This window comes from Staurois parvus, unplaced genomic scaffold (assembly GCF_062004578.1).
Source record: "Staurois parvus isolate SC_StPar_1 unplaced genomic scaffold, SC_StPar_1.0 ptg000210l, whole genome shotgun sequence".
Lineage (NCBI taxonomy): Eukaryota > Metazoa > Chordata > Amphibia > Anura > Ranidae > Staurois > Staurois parvus.
The window spans coordinates 2,924,413-2,946,122 of record NW_028318006.1 but is presented as its reverse complement, the minus strand read 5'-3'; the positions used below and the strand labels follow the sequence as shown (position 1 = coordinate 2,946,122).

The 21,710-nt window shown below is 42.1% G+C and overlaps 1 protein-coding gene across 1 annotated transcript in view; it reads right to left on the bottom strand.

The window, feature by feature from the left end:
* Positions 1-21,710, bottom strand: part of HMCN1 (hemicentin 1) — a 468,291-nt gene that overhangs the window by 180,088 nt on the left and 266,493 nt on the right. The window contains exons 59-66 of the mRNA XM_089678830.1: positions 20,082-20,195; positions 19,787-19,989; positions 19,400-19,481; positions 11,623-11,754; positions 7,992-8,141; positions 7,747-7,906; positions 6,834-6,958; positions 312-495 (exon numbers count right to left, since the gene is read on the bottom strand). Coding sequence (XP_089534956.1) covers positions 312-495; positions 6,834-6,958; positions 7,747-7,906; positions 7,992-8,141; positions 11,623-11,754; positions 19,400-19,481; positions 19,787-19,989; positions 20,082-20,195 — 1,150 coding nt within the window. The remainder of the gene's footprint in view (positions 1-311; positions 496-6,833; positions 6,959-7,746; positions 7,907-7,991; positions 8,142-11,622; positions 11,755-19,399; positions 19,482-19,786; positions 19,990-20,081; positions 20,196-21,710) is intronic.

The following is a 21,710-nucleotide window of genomic DNA, read 5'->3' as shown; positions in this document are numbered from 1 at the left end:
ATTCTACTACATGTCTTTGGTAAAGAAAAATCCCACTAAGTGTTTATTATTTCATCTGTAGCAGAGTTCTTTCGTCCACAAGCTATGGGATACAGTATATATTTGAAAATTGATCAATTCTGATCTAATTATAACTGAATAACACGTCCATAAATAAGTCTATATATGTGAAATCAATCAATTTTCATTCAGTAATAAAATTTCTTCAACAATTCTATGAAAGTATTTGCAATGCACAACTTTGCCTGAGTGTGTGGCCTTGAGCAACAGTATCCTAATAATTAGGACAGCTTGCATCCATGAAGCTTTACCTTAAGATTTTTCCAGAAGAAAGAATTCGTATTTGTGAGGATACAGGAAGAGGAAGACCATTTTTTAGCCAGTTTATTTGTGGTGTTGGATCACCAGTTACAAAACATTCAATGTTAATTGATGTGTCCAAAACTGCTGTCATTAACACTGGTTGTCCTTCATTATCAGCAATCTTGGGAGGAACTGAAATACAGTAAACAAATAATATATGAATTTATGGAAAATACAAATATTAAGCTTACACTTCAAACTGAGACACCATAAAGTTTGGGTTTATTTAGAAAATGTTATATCTAGAAAAGTTGAGTAAATGGTTGTTTTCATTGATCAGTTTTCACTAAATGAGGCTAGGAAGGAAGAGGAAGAAAGAAAATGATAGAAGAGAAAGGAATAGAAAGAATGGAAAGAAAGAGAAAGGAAGAAAGAGAGGGAAGGAAAAGGAAAGGGAGTTGGTGCTTTTATTCCACCTAGTTTTTTTTTATTGGGCTTACAGGAAAAATACTGTTACTAGAGTATTTGATTTTCAAAAGTGTGAATGAAAGTGTGAACAATGTATTGTTTTGTGTAAAGGTGAACTCACAAAAGCAGTAAGCATCACAGCAGGGCTGCTGTTGTGCACTGTGAAGTAGCAGTGCACTGTGTTTTAATGATGTATCACACCATTTACTTTTGTTGTAACTATATTAAAATTTCACGAAATTATATTTCATTCATCTTTGTGCACTACATTGCATTGTGGGGCAGTGAAGTTCATCACAACACCTTTTGCTGCAAGAAATTACATCATGTACTATTTTTTTTCAGTGCACACCACCGGTGGTGTGAACTGACCTAAAAGGACATAAGGCAAGTTGCTTGTCTGTGTCTTGGGACTTCATTAGACAAGGGTGCATTGCACAGCCCAATGTATATGGTTTTCCTAGGGCCCCTGGGAAAAATAACAAAAATATATTAATATAAAATACACTGCAATATTTTAGCAAAGGAAGAGGTATTCTGCATATTTACATGCTCATACTAAGATTGGCTTATGCCTGAATTGTGGGGAGAAACAATAGTTTACACACTCTCTCTTTACAGTAGCAGTACAGCTAAGGTATCTGCCACAACAGTGCTAAGACAATGGGAAAGACTTAGCTGGAAGGGGTGGAGCTTAGGAGGAACAGGTATCCAGCATTTTTATGAAATGTCTCCCCAGGATGCCATAGCAGAGAAGTTCAATAGTGACCACCTAAATGAAGTGATGCAAGCCACTTCATTCATGTATCAGATTGTGTTGTAGGCTGTAGTGAAAGTTCAGTTTAACACACAAGCTACTAACTATTAGGGATGAGCCAAATTTATCCAGGTTTGGTTAGACGCAGGTTCAGTGAACGCTACCAAAGTTTGGAACCTGAATCCAAACTCCACTGAAATCAATAGGATTCAAATCTTCTAAATGAGTAATGGCCATTTTGTGGGTTAATAGACACGGTATTGTCAACAAAGGGAATGGAAATCTGAGCAGTTGCCTTGGGGAAACGTACCAATGCAAAAACAAAAAATGTGTTAAAAAAGTATTGTTAAGATGGCTCAAAAGACAAAATTAAAAACACAAAAATCTTCAAATGATGTGCTTAAGAGATGCCTTAAAGCTGTACATTGTTTTAAAGAACAATGAGGACAGGGGCAGCAAAAGGAACTCCTTATTGTGGCATCACATAAATTGCATGTGTAATAGTTGTGTTTACTTTTACATTATTCATTGGCTTATACATAACAGCAACAACACAATACGGTTGATTTCCACAAAAAAAAAACTTTATTATTAGGTTCTTTTTTAAAGGCAATGGTTTTAATAGACCATAATTGTGTTCAAAGTGAATGCTACGGATGTCATACAAATTGCCAAACAGTGGCAGAACAAGTCATGTAGTTGCTTGTAGCTCTATTTTCAGTACCATTCTGAATTGTGTACAAAGTTTAACAAAACATCAACCCAGAGTGCACTAATACTTCCCAAAAGCACAACCCCACATTCCAGAAATAGTGGCAGTTGTTTTGCTGAACTATAAAATAAAATTTGCATGTTTCAGAGGCATCAGTCAAACATATGGCAAGGAGGCTGGAGAGAATGGAAGCTGATTGATTTGGGTGTAGAACAACAATCTAAGAGGAAGAGATTTTTTGTTCCTGAAATAACAACTACAGTGCATTATTGCAAATATAGCAGCCATAAATATTGCACAGACTTGCTGCACATTATGGAAGAATTTGTGTCTCACCACAGAGGAAGAGAAAAGGCATATGTGATTATGAAAAAAATTAAATTTTAATATGTCACAGTCTAGAGCCAGAAATATTTCACACATTACACGCTGCACGCCATGTAAATGTTTTACTGGGTCACAATGGAAGATGCAATGTAAAAGGGAGAGATACGTAGATTTCTTCTTTTTAACAAATAACAGTGTATTTTTTTTAAACTGAAGACCCAAAAATAGTACATATTTGCACCAATTTTTTAAGCCTTTTTGATAGTCTGCTTTTTCAGAGGGATTTCAAAAGAAGAGAACAGACCGATTTAAAAAATCCTAAGATTCAGGGCTGAAAAACTCCAGAGATTTGTAGCACACATTTAAGTCTTTCTTGATAGGGATAGAGCATATGTTAATGTATTTTTAGAAGACTGAAGCTGAAAAATGTTACAGAATTGCTCCACAGATATTAAGCCTGTGTGGACTGGCTTCAATTTCTGAGTGATTAAGCAAACATATTACATCTGCAAATAAAACATTAGTGTCTTGATTCAGAGACTGATGAGAACAACAATTTACAGTTTAACACTACAGATATTAAGTCTGTCAGGCTGAAATTTCTGGGTGACTGAGAGAGCATATTGCACCTGGAAATGAAAAGCTAGCATCTGGATTCTGAGACCAACACCACAGCTAATAAGCCTTTATAGACAGGCCGCAACGTATTAAGAATTAAGCAGGCATATTGCAGCTGAAAATATACAGAGAGAGATTTTAAAATCTAAAGAAAGAAAATAGTTCATTAATGTTTGGCTCTAAATCAGTCCAATCACTTTTGTGGTATCAAGAATGGCCACAGCCCACAGTAGTCCCTTGGCTTTCCTGTTCCTCTGTGGAGTGCAGGACTGTGGTAAATGGCTGGGATAGCGTCACACAGAAGTGATGGAGAAACATACGCACCCCAATTTCCTCTGTGCCTAATGAAGCCAGAAGTGACAATTCTAATAGACCCTTAATGTCTCCATAAAGAGTACCTGTCTCATGCCCAAAGCTATTATAAGGGGTTTGATAGCAATAAAGGTAAATGAAAAAAGCGTAAAAATAATTTTTAATAAACTAAATAAAATTATTTAAAAAATAGAAGCAAACCCATCCCACCTCCTGTGCACACACCCAAATACAAACCGAAAGGCATAGGTCCTACACATGTATGTATAAACAGCAGTTGCACTACACAAGTGAGGTATAACTACAAACATCACAGTTAGAACAATAATTCTAGGGTCATCTTTCATGATTTCACCTATGAAAAATGTTAGGTACTATAGTTTGTCATCAATTCTCAGGTGCACACATTTTTGAAACTTGACATGTTTTGTATCTATTTACTCAACACAACAATGTATTTTATTTTTACCAAAAGATTGGGTATTAACTTGTGTTTGTGTGCATTAAAATGTATTTGTATTTATTCCTGAAAATTTGAACAGCAAATAGCATGTGAAATACAAAATTGCAGTAGCCACCAATTTATTCTTCAGGGCCTTCTCTTTCAGAAAATATATAATGTTTGGTGGTTCTAAGTAATTTTCTAGCGAAAAAGAGGATCTAACATGTATGAAAAAAATAAAAATTGCCCCAGACAGCAAGTGTTAGAAAATGCTACTTTAAAGAGCATGTATACAAAATAATTTGTACTTATTTATGGCCCACTAATGCATGTGTAACTGCTACAACATGGCCAAGGTAGGGTTGCACCCGGAGAAACTGTCACATATCAGGTATTCAGGGTGGATGGGGTTCCCGCTGAATTTCAGCCAGCCACACACTAGCTGGGCATGACCACCAGAAATTGGTACAAACTCATATGGCCTGCCTCAGATGATTCTGTAGCCCAGGGTACCTATCCAGGGAGCTCCGGATCACCAGTTGAGGAGGTGTGCCGAGGCAAGGTATGTGCATGAACAGGACACCAGGTTTGTGTCATTGTCATGCATGCCCCTTCCTTGTCACATGGGGCTAACTACCTACGATCCTGCCCCGGAAGAACTGACATCTCTGGGAACTAGGTACATCACCAACACCATCACCAACTCATAGGACATAGGGAGGCACAAGCAGCTCAAATGGTGTGCTCCATTCTGCCTCCTTCCTGGCTTTTGGCAGAATTATCCAGTGGGCCATGAATTAAATATGTATTTAATTCCATATACCGGTACTTGCCAAATCTTATATTTGTGAAGAAGTGGGCCCTTCTGCTGACCACCTATTCTAACAATGTGGAAACATTAAGTTCTGTGTGATGGTGGTGCCCAGGAACCTACCACTGCGGTATAGCGCAGGCTGTCTATTCATATCCAAAGGGATCTGAAACCACCAACTGAAAGGCAGCAGCTGTAAATCCAGCAATTCTGCCCCGCTGGCATTGAACCACAGTGCATGAGGGTGGCCATATGTTTTCTTCTGTTCCAGCAGCTGTTTCCTTCTTTTTAGAGCAAGGTTACAGCCTATGCTTGGCCCTACTCTGTGTGGTCCCACTTGTAGAACCATAAGGTAATCCTCTGATACCTCCTAAAATACTTTAATCCTTGTTGGTGGAGGCTGCTGATGAGAAATCTTGTAGTTGAGGTAGAGGTGGAAAGGGAGAAGCTGGAAGGAGGAGGAGATTCAGGCACTTTCCCCACTGACAGATAGCATTCAGGTGTTGTTCCCAATGAACTTCAGAGATGTCATGTGTCTCTTCATACAAATGGTACCAAAATGACTAACGGTAATGCCATGCTTGATACTCTTTACTTGTAGACTGTAAATGACTATGGTGCAGTCTACAGCACGTGTTGAAAAAGACTCACACAGCTGAGCTCTGGGGAGCAGACTGGGGAATAACAATACCCTGTGGAGTTTTTCCATCCAGTGCAATAGGATGGTTGCTATCTCCACTCCTCTGTGAACTGCACCTGGATGATATCCTGCTTCACTGATGTTGTGCCTCTCCCTTGCTTTCCTCCTCTACTATATCTGGCATCCAGGAATAGTTGAAGACCTCATCATCACTCCACCCCCTCCTCATTACTCAAGCCAACTTGACAGTAGACTGCAGTTGCAGGAAAATCTATGCCAATTAGTTCTCCATGCCTGTTGTCATCTCATCTATACTCCCATTGCTCACCTCCTCAACCCCAGATGCAGTCAACTGCTGCACAACCTTTTGCAGCAAGTGACTGATACTGTGCTCAAATAACTCATCTGACTCTTCTGTGCCACCCGGTGTGGCAACAGCAGAAGTAGCCAAGGATGAGTAGGCAGAAAAGAGTGATTTAGCAGCTGATGATGGTTTCAAGCTACTCTACACCTGGGCGACAGAGCAGCAAGATGATGAAGGCTTGGATAGCCACTCCACCAGCTACTCCAAATACTTAGACTGCATATCATGACGACTGCCAGAAAAGAAAGACACATGTGCCCTGCCTCCTGCTATTGCACCCTGAAAACCGCTTTGGCCTGAGTGTTCTGAAACGCTTATCACAATACAACACTGATACAACACTGCTGTATTGAATCTCATTATGTGTGTATTATTGCTACCATCTAGTGCTAATTCAGTGTTACTTCAACTTGTTTCTTCTGCATTAATTAATAGTATAACTCAGGTCCTCTGCCTGTCTGTTCGGGCTAGTTAGTTTAGTGCATTAGACAGATCCCTCCATTCTTTTCCATGTTCCCTCAGTAAGCTGCTAGCTTTCACAACACACATAAGAATCAGAAGATTGTTGTCTCTTTACACAACAAATGACAAGTGAGCATCCCATGTAATTCAGTAAAAGTACATTGGAAAGCTTTCTTATCTTATTGGAGAGTTAAAGAGGAACAACGCTTTTTAAAAATAAAAGTAAACAAAACCTGCAACTCATTTTCGGGGTGGAGAAGGGATAAAATAAGTCGTACTTCACTTCTTGAGATGTCTGTGGAGGGTGCTTGATTAACAGGTGACCATACTAGCTGGATGGACCAAGGTTTAAAGGAAGTATATACAGTAAATACATTAAGCCAGGCTTGAAACAGAACGCTGTTGATATGGATGTTGCTCATCCCCTGTTAGCTGCAAGGGAACAACCTCTGTCCCTCCCTTTGGGTCTCCCAGCCATGACGTTAACACGGACATATTCCCTATGGCAATAGCTGTATACACTACAATTTGTATTTTCCTCATAAATAATCAAAACAATGAATATGTATATTATTAATTATATAGATTAATTAATATTTACAAGCTGATGTACATACCATACACATTTAGGTGAAAGATTCGGTCATCTTCGCCTGCTAAATTGATAGCTATGCATGTGTATTTTCCCATATCAGCTCTTTGAACTTTTAAAATGGATAGTATTTTCCCATTTTCAGTTTCCCTTTAAAATTCACAACAAAAAGATCTCAATAAATATAATGTTTTGCTTTTTAATCACAACTGGGCAAGTATAACATTGAACAGCTGAACAATTTCCACATGATATATTATAAAGCATTATAATTATAACCATCTTCACCCTAGAGTGTTTGAGCTGTGTGGCATGATGAAAAATGTCTTGTTTGTATAAAAATGTCTGCTTGACTGTGGTCTAATGGTGATTCAGGACTTTAGATATATGATTATAACCCTTCATAGTCTATTAAGCTTCATTGACTGTTGCAAGAGGGTGCCCATCCCTTTTGTAAGCCCACCTAAATATTTCTCCTCATGCTCCTTTTGCTTCAATCATGTTAAGATGACAGAACTCAGCAATGACATGACTTCATGTTTGGATACTTTCTTATGCTAGATGTATTTAGAAATGTGGTTGATAGCAAAATAATAGACTTTTCTATTTGGCTGTGTGTCTATGCTACAGTGTCACATATATTATTTCTGAAGATGTATCTGCACTATAGAAGTGTTTTTGGGACCTTCTATTGCCTGGAAACCTGTGATTTAGCTGCAGAAAAAAGTGAGAGTATGTTTTAGTTTTTCGAAACCCTATAACAGATATTTATGTGGATAAAGTAGGAATTGCAACTAAAATCCCGCAGTACAGGGTTGACTAAATGTGACCAAGCTGGAATCCCAGTTACAGTATATTGTTAATAATAATATGTCTCTTCAAAAGAAAAAAAAATCAATATTGTAAGCCGTACTGTACTGTTATTTAAAAAATCATACCTGATGTTAAGGCGATCATCAGTGCTAATGTGTTGCCCATCTTTTGACCAATGGACCACAGGTGTTGGAACTCCTTTGGTCTTGCACATCAGCTCTACATCATCATCTGGCAGAGCATTGATTTCTTTGGGTGTTCCAGACCCAGTAATGCTAGGGGGAACTGCACATAATTAGGGTATTTTAATAATGTATACACTCTAATGGAATATTTTGGTAAACCATACAAATAAGGTGGAATGACTTGCCTTGAATAGCCAAGATGAAGGTTTTATGAGTGCTGCCTTCTATGTTTGAAGCAAGACATGTGTAATTCCCACTGTCTGTCAGCTGAGCCCTGGTCATCTTCATAATACTTCCTCCAGAAAGAAAGAGTATTTCCAAGGAATCTGAATGATCTATATAATGATGACATGGTTTAAAAAGGCAACATTTCTTAACTTTCATTTGAAATGTTCTACATACACTACTGTACATTAATGCCAACTGAAAGTATTATATAATAGTACTTCACCGGTGCATGCAATCTGAAGGAATGGCATAACCGTGCTATACCCGTGCCATTCCTTCAGAGCTCTGTGCCATTGTCAAGACTCCCACGCGCATGTGTGGAAGTGACGTCATCGCAACTGGAAGCGGCTAGAGCCAGCAAACCCGGAAGGAAGACCAGGTGAACATGGATGCCCTGTCAACAGTGACAGCGTGCCACTGGAGGGCATTGTTCAAAAGTAAGTATTTCATAATGTGCTAGTATGCAATGCATACTAGCACATTATGACATTATTTTGCAGGGGACATTTATTTTTTGGCAGTTTACTACCACTTTAATCAAGCCTATTTCTACTTATCTGTAGTCAGTATACCTTCTAAAAGAAAATACATCTTACAAATATTCATGCTCAAAGTTATTATTATTATTATACAGGATTTATATAGCGAACAGTTTGCTCAGTGCTTTACAATATAACGGAAGACAATACAGCAACAATACAGTTCAATACAAAAGGGAAAGGAGGGTCCTGCTCCTTGGAGCTTACAATCTAGGAGGGAGGGGCTATTGGTACAAAAGGTAGTAACTGTGGGGGATGGACTGGTTGGAAGAGTAGAAGATTCCATTATTAGCTGAGGGCAGGATAGACTACCCTGAAGAGATAGGTATTCAGAGATTGCCTAAAACTGAGCAGTGTAGGCGATAGTCTGATAAATTGGGGTAGAGAGTTCCAGAGGATGGGGGAAGCTCTGGAGAAGTCCTGGAGACAAGCATGGGAGGAGGAGACGAGAGCTAGAGAGCAGGAGGTCTTGCGAGGAGTGGAGAGTACGGTTTGGGTGATATTTAGAGATAAGATCCTTGATGTAATTTGGGGCAGAGTTATAAATGGCTTTATACGTTATTGTTAATGTTTTGAATTTTATCCATTGAGCAATGGGAAGCCAGTGGAGGGATTGGCAGAGAGGGGTGGCAGATACAGAACGGTTAGTAAGGTGGATAAGTCTGGCAGCAGCATTCATGATAGACTGAAGAGGGGATAGCCTGCGATGAGGTAGGACAATGAGGAGGGAATTGCAATAGTCAAAGCGAAATATAACAAGGGAGTGAATAAGTTGCTTAGTGGTTTCCGAGGTTAGGAATGGGCGTATCTTGGAGATGTTGCGGAGGTGAAGTCTACAAGATTTGGTGGACAGTGATTGGATTTGGGGGTGAAAGGACAGATGGGACTCTAGGATTACACCTAGTACCCTGGCATGATGGGAGGGAATGATGATTGTGTTATAGATCTTGATGGAGAAGTCAGGGGAAGGGGCATGGGCTAGGGGAAATACTAAGAGCTCAGTTTTGGAAAGATTGAGTTTGAGGAACTGGAGTGACATCCATGCCGATATGTCGCTTAGTAGGTTAGTAATGCAAAAAGAGACTGAAGGGGTGAGGGGTAGAAAGATAGATTTGTGTGTCATCAGCATAGAGATGGTACGTAAAGCCATGGGAGTTTATCAAGTGACCAAGGGAGGAGGTGTAGATGGAGAAGAGTAGGGGTCCAAGGACAGAACCTTGAGGGACCCCTACAGAAAGAGGGAGTGAAGAGGAGGAGGCAGCGTTATAGGTAACGCTGAAGGAGCGCTGCGATAGGTAGGAGGAGAACCAGGAGAGTGCAGAGTCTCTGAGGCCAAGAGAGTGGAGTTTTTTGACGAGGAGGGGATGGTCAACCGTATCAAAAGCCGCAGAGAGGTCAAGTAGTAAGAGTATGGAGTAGTGGCCATTGGTTTTAGCTGGTAGTAGATCATTAGCGAGTTTTAGTAGGGCAGTTTCAGTGGAGTGTAGTGAGCGAAAACCAGACTGTAAAGGGTCAAGAAGGTTGCTGTCGGTGAGGTGGGAGCTCAGGCGATTGTAGACTAAGTGTTCTAGGAGTTTAGAGGTAAATGGCAGCAGGGAGATGGGTCTTAAGTTGTTCATGTTGGTGGGGTCCAGGGAGGGCTTTTTAAGTATGGGAGTGATGTGCGCATGCTTTAGAGGGGAGGGGAAGCCACCAGTAGAGAGGGAAAGATTGAAGATGTGAGTGAGGGAGCATAGGGTGGAAGACCGTAGTAGTTGTGAGGGGACAGGATCCAGGGGGCAGGTGGTGAGACGGGCTTCTGAGAAAGTTACCAAGAAGATCATACAATATAGCCGTGTTTAAAAAATATGGCGGGCATAACCAACTTGTGCTGAAATTATCTTGCATCTTCATCCACAGATTATAGAACAGAACTTGACAGGTTAGGTCAGATTGACTCCAAGACATTAGGGACCTTTTTTAGTATATTATATTTTTCTGTGCATCAAGAACCTTGGAAGTAAGAACCTCTAAGCAATCAACACAGTCATTTTGGAATTGTACAACTGAATTCTTAAAGTTATTGTAAATCTCTAACATGTACCAGTCTCAATTTCATTTCTCTCTGCTGTCTCTTCCCTCTGCTAGCTGCATGGGTTACTGAAAACTTTCTATGCTGACTCCAAAATTCCAGAGCACACCCCCAGCCCCCCAACACAAACACATAACTGACTGAGAGCCTCAGCTGTGATTATGGGTAGAGACGTCAGGTGCCTTTCACTCCACCCCCGCCTTCTACAAATAGCATCTATAGAAATAAGATGGGGGAGGATTTGTTTCATCTCTGTGTATCATCTGAGACTAGACACTTTACTTGGTACATGTAACGGTTTCAACCACTTTAACCCAATCTGATGGATTTTTGGCACTCAGTGTTTTCATTACACTACAAGGATAGTGGAAGATCTTTTTTATCTGAGTATATGTGTGAACTTTGCTTTAACAGACACTTCATTATTGGCACATTGAACTGTTTGTTTATTTATTTCTGTATATTTTTGTTATATTCACTGGCACTGCATCATTTCACAATATTGTAAAACATTCCTGACTGACAGAAACAAGGTTTATCAGCCTGAACATCAATTTGGAGAAGCCTACCTTTACAGTCTGTACCCTGAGTTTACTGCATTCACTATGAGTATGAGAACCTGAAAAGACACCTGTCATTGGAAAATTATACAAGTTGTCACTGCTGGCCTCTCCTGAATATGCTGGATGCATGGCTGTCATGGCAATCTGAAGGTTTCAATACATTCTGTGTCACTGACCTAAAACCCGTAGAGAGATAAGGAATTCTACATTTTGTCTTAGTGTTATTTGCTGCATGCAGGTTCTGTGACTGTAGCCAGACATAGTCAGTCTTTGTTGTGTTTGCAAATCAACATTGTCCCAGATCATTTTTGTAGTGTCAGAGTAGGAAGAACTTTCATACAAAAAAATCATGCTTAAGAATGTTATTTTCAGTATCAGTTTCCACCTGATACACCATAAGTGAAATAATGCTTACTTATAGGATTTCCATCCTTAAGCCAGTTCATTGTTGGAGGAGGTATGCCATAAGCATTGCATTGTAAGGTAACAGAATTTTCAATTATTCCATAATAATACTCCACTTGGGGACCTTGCATACTGGGAGGTACTGAAAAAAGAGTTATTCCAAAACAATTGAAAATGAATTACTATGTATTAAATACAATTATTATTTAAAATCAAATAGCGCCATGATATTGACATCCTGAGAGCCAAGCCAATATATAACAAAATACAAACATATAAACAAGATAATATAAAACAACAATTTAAACTCCCACTGGTTTATGCCATTAATAGAAGATATACTGTATGGTATAAACTATATTTCAACCTAACCCATGGTATAACAGTAGCTTGTACACTGTCTGGTATGGAACTTTGCAGAAATGTACATTAGAATTCCTGGGCTATGAGGAATACCTCTGTGCTGCATAGATGACACTAATGACTAATGACAGCTAAAGATGCTGTAAGCAGTAAAGGCTATTGCATACTGCAAACTTTCTAAGAGCAATCCATTTGAAGTATTATTATTATTATTAATATACAGGATTTATATAACGCCAACAGTTTGCTCAATGCTTTAGAACATAAAGGGTGACAATACAGCAACAATACAGTTCAATATAAGAGGGTTAGGAGGGCCCTGCTCCTTGGAGCTTACAATCTAAGAGGGAGGGGCTGATGGTACAAAAGGTAATAACTGTGGAGGATGAACTGATAGGTGAAACAGAAGATTCAGTTTTTAGCTGAATGCAGGATAGTCTTCCCTGAAGAGATAGGTTTTCAGGGATTGCCTAAGGGCTCGTTCACACTTGGCTGTTTTACCAATGCTTGCCAAACACCCCTATAGCATTTGGCAAGTGTTGGTCCAGTGTTTGCGGAGAGTTTTTTAACGCTCCGCAAACGCCGCATGCGCGGTTTAGCGGCGGTTGCTAGGTGTTTGCCGAGCGTTAAAAACGCCCCACAAACACCTATAATGCAGTTTGAATGGTGTTACCGCTCTGCAAACGCCCCGCAACTGCGTCGCAACTGCACCGCAAACGCCGGCCAGGCATTTGCGGACCGGCACCATAGGCTAGAATAGGAGGCTTCAATGCCTCCTGACTCGACCAGAGGCATCCGTTTTGCCATGATGCAACGCGACGTGTCGCAAACGCTCCCGTTAGAACAGCACCATGTGCTGTAATGTGCAGAATTGGCAGAGGTGTTTGGGAAGCGGTAAAAACGCTTCCCAAATGCCTCTCTGCCGCCTGCACACAACGCTAGTGTGAACGTAGCCTAAAAGTTGGCAGAGTAGGCAATAGTCGGATAGATTGGGGTAGGAGGCAATCAACCATTACTAGTCACTTTTCAACAAAGAACCCGCAGTATGTGGTTCAACACCTCACCTTTTTAATACACAGCACTTAAGTTAAAACATATGTGTGTCAAACTGGGTAACAGAAGATTTTCCCAAGAATTATAGAATAATTTTTAATCTAGGCAAAATTGGAACAGTGAGACAGCTTACTGGTGTCTCAGTTTCCCTCCCCATCATCCTTAAAAATGTATTACAGACAGTAACCTCAAATACACAGTTGAAATCTAGGTAAGTGAGCAACTACACAGTTTTATTATGTATATGAGAATTTATTTACAGTACCTGCAATAGGATTTGTAATTGTGTTCTGGCATGTTTGTGATGCAGGCTTCTGTGCCAAATTCCACAACCAGGTCCTTGACCTCTTCTGCAACAGCAGCACAGCTTGATCAAAGCACAGCTCGCACAAAAGCTCATGCTCCCTGCTGATTGGAGGGCTCAAGCTCAAGCAGAAGACCTGATTGACCTCTTCAGAGAGACCACTGTTTTCACACAGAGGAGACGGATCCTCTTCTACAGCATTCTGGCAGGGGGTAGGCTTTTCTACTCAATCTGTTGATGTTTTCTAAAGAAAACAATCTGTTTTGATGCACCTGGCACATATTTAGTGGGATTAAACAGAACATTCAGTTGGTGAAGTTACAGTAGTTCAGCACTCCACCGACTTCACTGCAATGTATCATTGCAAAAGTCTCAACTCTCTTTAGTGTTTCAACATTTATGGCCAACTCCTATTTCAACTGCTTGCTATTCATTATTTTTATCAATTTGGCAAGATCATGTACTATTTTAAAAATTGATTCAGCAGTATTGCTGCAGTTCCATTCACTTGATTCCTTTGTCCACATGCAGGGTGATGATTGAGACTTATGACCTCCTAGGAGGTTGGCCTTTTGGGTTAACCTTGTGTTGTGACAATTTCTCCTCCTGGCATTTTGTTTATTGTTTCTAATAACTTTAAGATCGCTTGTATTCTACATTAGGAGTGCTACAAAATTACCTTCTGTAAAAAATTAGTTTATCGGTGGTACTAAAATATGCATCAGAAAACATATTTGTAAATGGATAGTTTTGTACATAAATACATAATGACTTTATATGCAGTTTAGAAAAAGGTGTTCCATGAGCTTAGCAACATTTTACTTATAGTACACCACTCACACATCACTTTTAAATGGAGTTAATGGTGTATTTTGAGTGTTTACTGTTGTACTCAGGGTTGTCTTTAACATTGATTGGACCCTGGGCAAACATTTTCTTGGGCCCCTCACCCTGCTCTCATGTAATTTCACTCTCAACTTGATCGAAGACATACAATAAATAGCAGCTAGACTTAAAATCAGTTTACTGCAGCAGATTAGGCAGCGATTGTGATTGCCGGCCAGGGGTTACAACACATTATTACAGCTTGCTGACTGGTTGCCAGAGGTTACAGCACACATTATGGCTCATTGATTAGCTGCTAGAGGTTACAACACATAATTTCTGCTTGTTGATTGGTTGCTAGAGATTACTGCACATCATTACTGCTCACCAATTGGTTGCTAGAGGTTACTGCACATCATTACTGCTCACCCATTTGTTGCTAGGGCTGCAGGGGGATAAGGTGTGATCAGTGACAGTGCTGGGGGGATGGGATCAATAACACTCACTTTCTGCCACCTGTCAGTCAGTGTCCACTCAGTTTCCCCTGCCTGCATGCGAGAGGGGGGAGAGGGGGGGTAAGAGAGAGGGGGAGTGATAAAGAGGGGGAGAGAAGGGGGGTGAGAGAGAAGGGGGTGATGGGGGGGTGAGAGAGAGAGGGGGTATGAGAGAGAGGGAGAGGGGTGAGAGAAGGGAGAGAGAAAGGGGGGTGGTAGAGAGAGGTGGGGTGAGAGAGAGGGCAAGTGAGAAAGAGAGAGGGGGAGTGAGAAAGAGAGGGGGAGAAAGAGAGAGGTGTGTGTGTGTGTGAGAGAGAGAGGGGGGGAGAAAGAGAGAGGGGTGTATGAGAGAGAGAGGGGGGATAAGGAGGGGGCGTGAGAGAGAGAAAGGAGGGAGGGAGAGGAGGTGGGGATGGCAAAGAGAGGGAGTGAGAAAGGGGTATGAGAGGGGGTGAGAGAGGGGGATGAGAGAGAGGGGGTGATAGAGAGAGGGGGGATGAGCGAGCAGCAGTGAGGGGAGAGAGAAAGGGGATGGCGGAGAGGGGGGTGAGAGAGAGGGGAAGTGAGAAACAAAGGGTGGGTGAGAAAGAGAGAGGGGTGAGAGAGAGAGAAGGGGTGATAGAGGGGGGTGTGAGAGAGAGAAAGGAGGGAGGGAGAGAGACAGGTGTGGAGGTGACAGAAAGGGGGAGTGAGAAAGAGAGAGGGGTGAGAGGGGGATGAGAGAGAGAGGGGTGAGAGAAGGGGATGAGAGAGAGGGGGTGAAAGAGGAGGGATGAGAAAGAGAGGGGTGAAAGAAGGGGGATGAGAGAGAGGGGGTGATAGAAGGGTGTTGAGAGAGAGGGGGTTGAGAGAGAGGGGGGTAAGAGAGAGAGGGAGTGTGAGAAACAGGAAAGGGTGAGTGAGAGAGAGAGAGAGAGAGAGAGAGAGAGAGAGAAGGGTAAGAGTAAGAGAGAAGGGGTAAGAGAGAGAGAGAAGGGGTGAGAGAAAGAAAGGAGGGGGAGAGAGAGAGGTTGGAGGGTGACAGAAAGGGGGATTGAGAAAAAGAGAGGGGTGAGAGAGGGGAAAGAGAGAGAGAGGAGTGATGAGGGGGTGAGATAGAGGGAGTGGGGTTGGAGAAGAAGGGGAGAGGGGGGGATGGGAAAGAGAGGTGGGGTGAGAGAGAGGGGAGTGAGAAAGAGAGAGGGGTTTCAGAGAGAGAGAAGCGGTGAGAGAGGGAGTGTGAGAGCGAGAAAGGAGTGAGGGAGGAAGCATGAGGGGGGAGTGACAGAGAGGGGGGATGAGGAGAGAGAAGGGGGGGTGAAAGAGAGAGGGGGTGAAAGAGAGAGGAGAGGTGAGAGAGGGGGTGAGAGAGGGGGTGAGAGAGAGGGGGAGATGAAATGGGAGGGATGAGAGAGAGGGAGTGGGGTGAGGGAGGAGGAAGAGAGAGGGGGATGGGAAAGAGGTGGGGTGAGAGAGGGGGAGTGAGAAACAGAGAGGGGGAGTGAGAAAGAGAAAGGGGTGAGAGAGGGGTGTGTGAGAGAGAAAGGAGGGGAGGAGAGAGGGGTGTGGGGGGGTTGACAGAGAGGGGGGTGAGAGGGAGAAGGGGTGACAGAGAGGGGGATGAGAGAGAGGGAGTGGGGTGGGAGAGAGAGGTGGTGAGAGAGGGTGAGGGAGAGAGGGGTAGGAAACAGAAATGGAGAAGAGAGAGGGACCCCTATACCTACCCCTGTCTGCAGTCCCTCCTGTCCCAGTCCCAGTCTGTGGGTAAGTGAGTGTGATGCCTAGTACTTACCTCCAGCTCATTCTAGTCCTCTGTACGGGTCCTTCTGTTGATATTGGAGCTGGAAGCGGAGAGGAGGTTGAATAAGGAGTCCAGTCTTTGGGAGGTGCTGGGGATGCTGTGCCTGCTGCTGCTTGCCTCAGTCAGGGAGGTGGTGAAGGTCTTCTTCCTCCTGGGCTCTCAGTCCTAGCCGCCCTTGTACTGCTAGCATTCCCCGCGGCCTCTGCCTCTGGGGCCGCCCTATCGCCTTGTGGAGCAAGGCGCTACCATCCTGCCTGCCTCCCCGAGGATGCCACTGTCTGCACCAGATTAAGCTGCCCTGCTTCCTGCTTCCACAGAACTCTCCATGAGAAGGGGCTCAAGGAACAGCTGCCATGGGCCCCACAATAATGACAGGGCAGCTGCCCCTTTTACCCCACGTTAAAGACAGCTATGTGTGCCACCACCGGACTCTCCATGACAAGGGGCTCAAGGAGCAGCTGCCTTGGTCCCAACAATAATGACAGGGCCCAGGACAACTGCCCCTTTGGCACTGCATTAAAGACGGCCCTGGTTGTACTGTTTATGCTGTAGCAATATGTTCTTCTGTGTGTGCTTGTTTCACCAGTTTAAGATTTGTGGATTTTAATAGCCATTAGAAGGAGATCTGTTTTTCAGTAATATCGTTCAGTTTTGTTGTATAACAACTGTTATTATCTTATGATTTTGAAGTGTAAACCCTGAATATGGCAGCCCCTGTAAGTATAAAATTACAAAATGTGCATGCGTGTATATAAAACTTACAGTATGTTTTTAATTTGAATAGTTGAAACAGATTAGTTGTTTTTTTTGCTAGCTAGCATGAAATTGAGCTGGGTACCACATATATACTGTTTTGTATATTGCCCTGCCCATGTGCATCTTTCCCTATTTGCTAGATTCAAAGAGGTCAGAGTGGTTACAATATTTTCTTTTTTGCATTAGATGCAGACACACAATGAAAGTCTTTAGCTGCCGTGTAAAGGCGTATGCTTGCAACGTGTGTGCTTGAGGGGTATTGTAACTTTATGGATGATATGGATGCCTCTAATTGAGCCTGCTCTCTGTTTGTGTATTGCTACATATGTTCCATAGTTAGGGAACTCAGATAGTTTAGTGTTTAGGGACCACATTTGAAGTGGCACTATGGCTTCCACATGTACAGTTGCAAGAAAAAGAATGTGAACCCCTTGGGATTACGTGGCGTTTTGCATGAATTGGGCATAAAATGTGCTCTGAACGTCATCTAAGTCACAACAATAGAAGAACACAGTCTGCTGAACATAATACTACACAAACATTAGAAGTTGCCATGGTTTAATTGCACATAACATGTAAACATTCACAGTGCAGGGAGGAAAAAGTATGTGAACCTTTGGACTTAATAACTGTTTGACCCTCCTTTGGCAGCAATAACCTCAACCAAACGTTTCCTGCAGTTGCAGATCAGACCTGCACAACGATCTGGAGTAATTTTGGACCACTCCTCTTCACAAAACTGTTTCAGTGTAGCAATATTCTTGGGATGTCTGGTGTGAATCGCTCTCTTAAGGTCATGCCACAGCATTTCAATCGGGTTGAGGTCAGGACTCTGGCTGGGCCACTCCAGAGGGCGTATTCTGTACTGTTGCAGCCATTGTTTTGTTGAATTACTTGTATACTTTGGGTCATTGGCCTGTTGCATCACCCATCCTCTGCGGTGCTTCAGCTGGCGGACAGATGGTCGTACGTTTTCCTGCAAAATGTCTTGATAAACTCTGGAATTCATTTTCCCATCAATGACAACAATCCCTCCAGGCCCTAGGGCAGCAAAGCAGCCCCAAACCATCATGCTCCCTCCGCCATGTTTTACAGTGGGGATGAGGTTTTGATGTTGGTGTGCTGTGCCTTTTTTTTCTCCACACATAGTGTTGTGTGTTCTTCCCAAACAACTCAATCTTGGTTTCATCTGTCCACAGTATATTTTGCCAGTAGTGCTGTGGAACATCCAGGTGCTCTTTTGCAAACTTCAAACGTGCTGCAATATTCTTTTTGGACAGCAATGGCTTCCTCCGTGGTGTCCTCCCATGTACTCCATTCTTGTTTAATGTTTTCCTTATTGTAGATATGTCAACAAAAATGTTAGCATGAGCCAGAGATTTCTGTAGGTCTTTAGCTGACACTCTGGGATTCTTCTTTACCTCATGCAGCATTCTGCGCTGTGCTCTTGCAGTCATTTTTACAGGACGACCATGCCTAGGGAGAGTAGCAACAGTGCTAAACTTTCTCCATTTGTAGACAGTCTGTCTTACCATGGACACATGAACATCAAGGCTTTTGGAGATACTTTTGTAACCCTTTCCAGCTTCATGCAAGTCAACAATTCTTGATCGTAGGTCTTCTGAGAGCTCTTTTCTGCAAGGCATGGTTCACATCAGACAGTGCTTCTTGAAACCAGTAAACCCAAAACAGGTGTGTGTTTTTTAAGGGCAGGACAGCTGTCAGCAACACATCCAATATCATCACACTGATTGGAGTCAAGGTTGGCTCATTCCTGGCTCCAATTAGCTCTGGGAGAAGTCATTAAGCTAGGGCCTCACATATTTTTTCCTCCCTGCACTGTGAATGTTTACATGTTAAGTGCAATTAAACCATGGCAACATCTAATGTTTGTGTAGTATTATGTTCAGCAGACTGTGTTCTTCTATTGTTGTGACTTAGATGACGTTCAGAGCACATTTTATGCCCAATTCATGCAAAACTCCACGTAATCCCAAGGGGTTCACATACTTTTTCTTGCAACTGTATTTGCAAACGTAGGCAGCTAAAACTTCTGTTGAGTCATTGAAATACTCTTGTTTTGTTCCCTGATCAGCTTGGAAGTGTTCTGGAGACTCCTTTTGTACAGTTTTACATGTAAAATATAATTGTATAATATACTGTGTATAAAAGACTATAGGAGCCCCTAATACTTTTGCGTACATTCACTCACCATAAACATTCACAAAAAATTTCTTCTTGTCTTGTCCAGCAACATTGGTTGCTACACATTCATATTCATCAGTATCAGATACCTGAAACACATATTTACATTTTTTTTTTCTATAAAAAAAAAATAGAATTCACTGTAGCATACACAAGTACAAACTATATAACAATTTCCCTGAAAATAGGAAACGTATGTCAGGCATTCACAATGTACTCTGTACTGTCTGCTACTCAGAGCTAATATTAAAAATTAAAAAGAACTGCCTATTTCTTTACACAATTTTTTACGTATTTGTAGTGTTTAGGTAACATAATTAAAAAAAACAGTAATGTTCTCTCTTAGAACCCTGAATTAAAACGTCATCCCACAACCCCTACTCAATCACCCTACCTGAGCATTCTTAATCTTCATTATTTGTCCTTCATCCAGGATCATGTAGTTTGTGGACTCCAAGAGCATTTGACCATTTTTATACCAGCTAATGACAGCAGGTGGCACTGCATTTGAAAAGCATTCAAGTGATGCCGATGTAGCAATTTTAATGTTCACCTCAGTACTAGCATCTCTGCCACCACCTATGATGGTGGGAGGAACTGAAATAATACACACAAAAAATAGTCATAATTTTTTATGACTTATCATTGTTTTTGTATCTACTTTGCAAAATATAATCACAAAAACATACCAAAAATATTAAGGTAAAATGTCTTCTTGCTTTCACCGGCTTGATTGATGGCCACACATACATAATCACCAGCATCTGTCAGTTTTGTCTGAGGAATCTGCAAAACTCGACCACCTAAAAAAACATAGTTTTGATTACAATGAGAAAGAGTGCCTAAAGTGGTTCTAAAGGCTCAAGGTTTTTTTACCTTCATGTATTCTATGCATGGAGGTAAAAAAAAATCTTCTGCCTTCTGTGTGCCCCCCCCCCCAATCCTTGCCTGAGCCCCTGCTGTCTGGGAAATCTTCCTCCTCATTGGATGAGACAGCCAACAGGTTCCCGCTGCTTTCAATTACACCTAGGGGTACTGCTTGAGAGGAGGAGCCAAGGGCACTGGAAGGGACCTGAAATGAAGAGGACTGGGGCTGCTCTGTGCAAAATCACTGAACAGAGCAGGTAAGTATAACATGTTTCTTCTTGTATTTTTTTTAATGAAGCTTTAGTGTCAGTTTAATATACAGTATATATATCTTTATTTCAGTTATGCATTAATCTGAGTGTCATTATTCATTTTTCAGATTAGGTCAAGTAGCCCTAAATCTATCGTCTTATTAAATAGCTGTAACATTAATATGGATGTAGCACCCTCCTAGTTTAGGTATACTGCTAGGAAAATTGAGTTTAGCTCCTTTGTAAGCAGAAGAGCAGGGGTTAATTGTTAGGACTTGTTCAGTATCTCACAGGTTGCTGGTCTGCTACTCTCCCCTGTCTTCTGGGGAGTTGTAAAAGTATAGTGGGAGGAAGAGCAGGACAGGCAGCCTGGAAATTTATGGGTATCCAGCCAATCCATGGGGAGGTGAGCCCAGTAGATGGAGTGAAAGTCCATAAATACTCTGAGGCCTAGAAGCTGGGCGAGAGTTCCAGGGTTCAGCCTGCAGGAGGAGACTCCTGTGCTGTGCCCCTGGGACAGATAAACTAAGGAATCCTTTGAAAGGGTATCAAGGTCCCAGCCAGGGGCGGACTGACAACTCATGGGGCCCCCGGGCAATAGGGGATCATGGGGCCCCTGTGTCCTTGCCCAAACTCAAAAAAGCCTATGAAAAAGGTACCAGGGGCATCTCATGGGGCCCCCTACTGACCCCGGGCCCTCAGGCAGCGCCCGAGTTTCCTAATGGTCAGTCCGGTCCTGGTCCCAGCTAGACTTAGCAGGGGGGCCTACTGAAGTGAAAGAGAGAGAGAGTTTCTGGGTCAGAGTTTGGAAAGAGCCAGGAGAATAAGAGTGAGGAAGCTCCACTATTTGGGACTGAGTGAGTACTTGACCCTGCTACATTGTGGAGAAGTGACTGTGGGGTGTTGCATCTAACAACTTATTGTAGTGCTACCAGTAGCTGTGCAAGACAGCAGAAAGTGTGTCATACAGATAAGTGTGCCTAGAGTAGCCAGGAGCTGTGCAAGACAGCCAGGATTATGCTATTTCAATGTCAAGTGTGCCTAGTGCAACCAGAAGCTGCATAATACAGCCAGAGGTTGTACAAATTCTACAGTGAGAAAGTACAGTGCAGTTTAAGGCTGTGCAATTCAGCCAGAATCTTGTACAGAACAGTCAAGAATTTAGCAGTCCTTAAGTTCTGCAGTACTACAGGTCAGAGT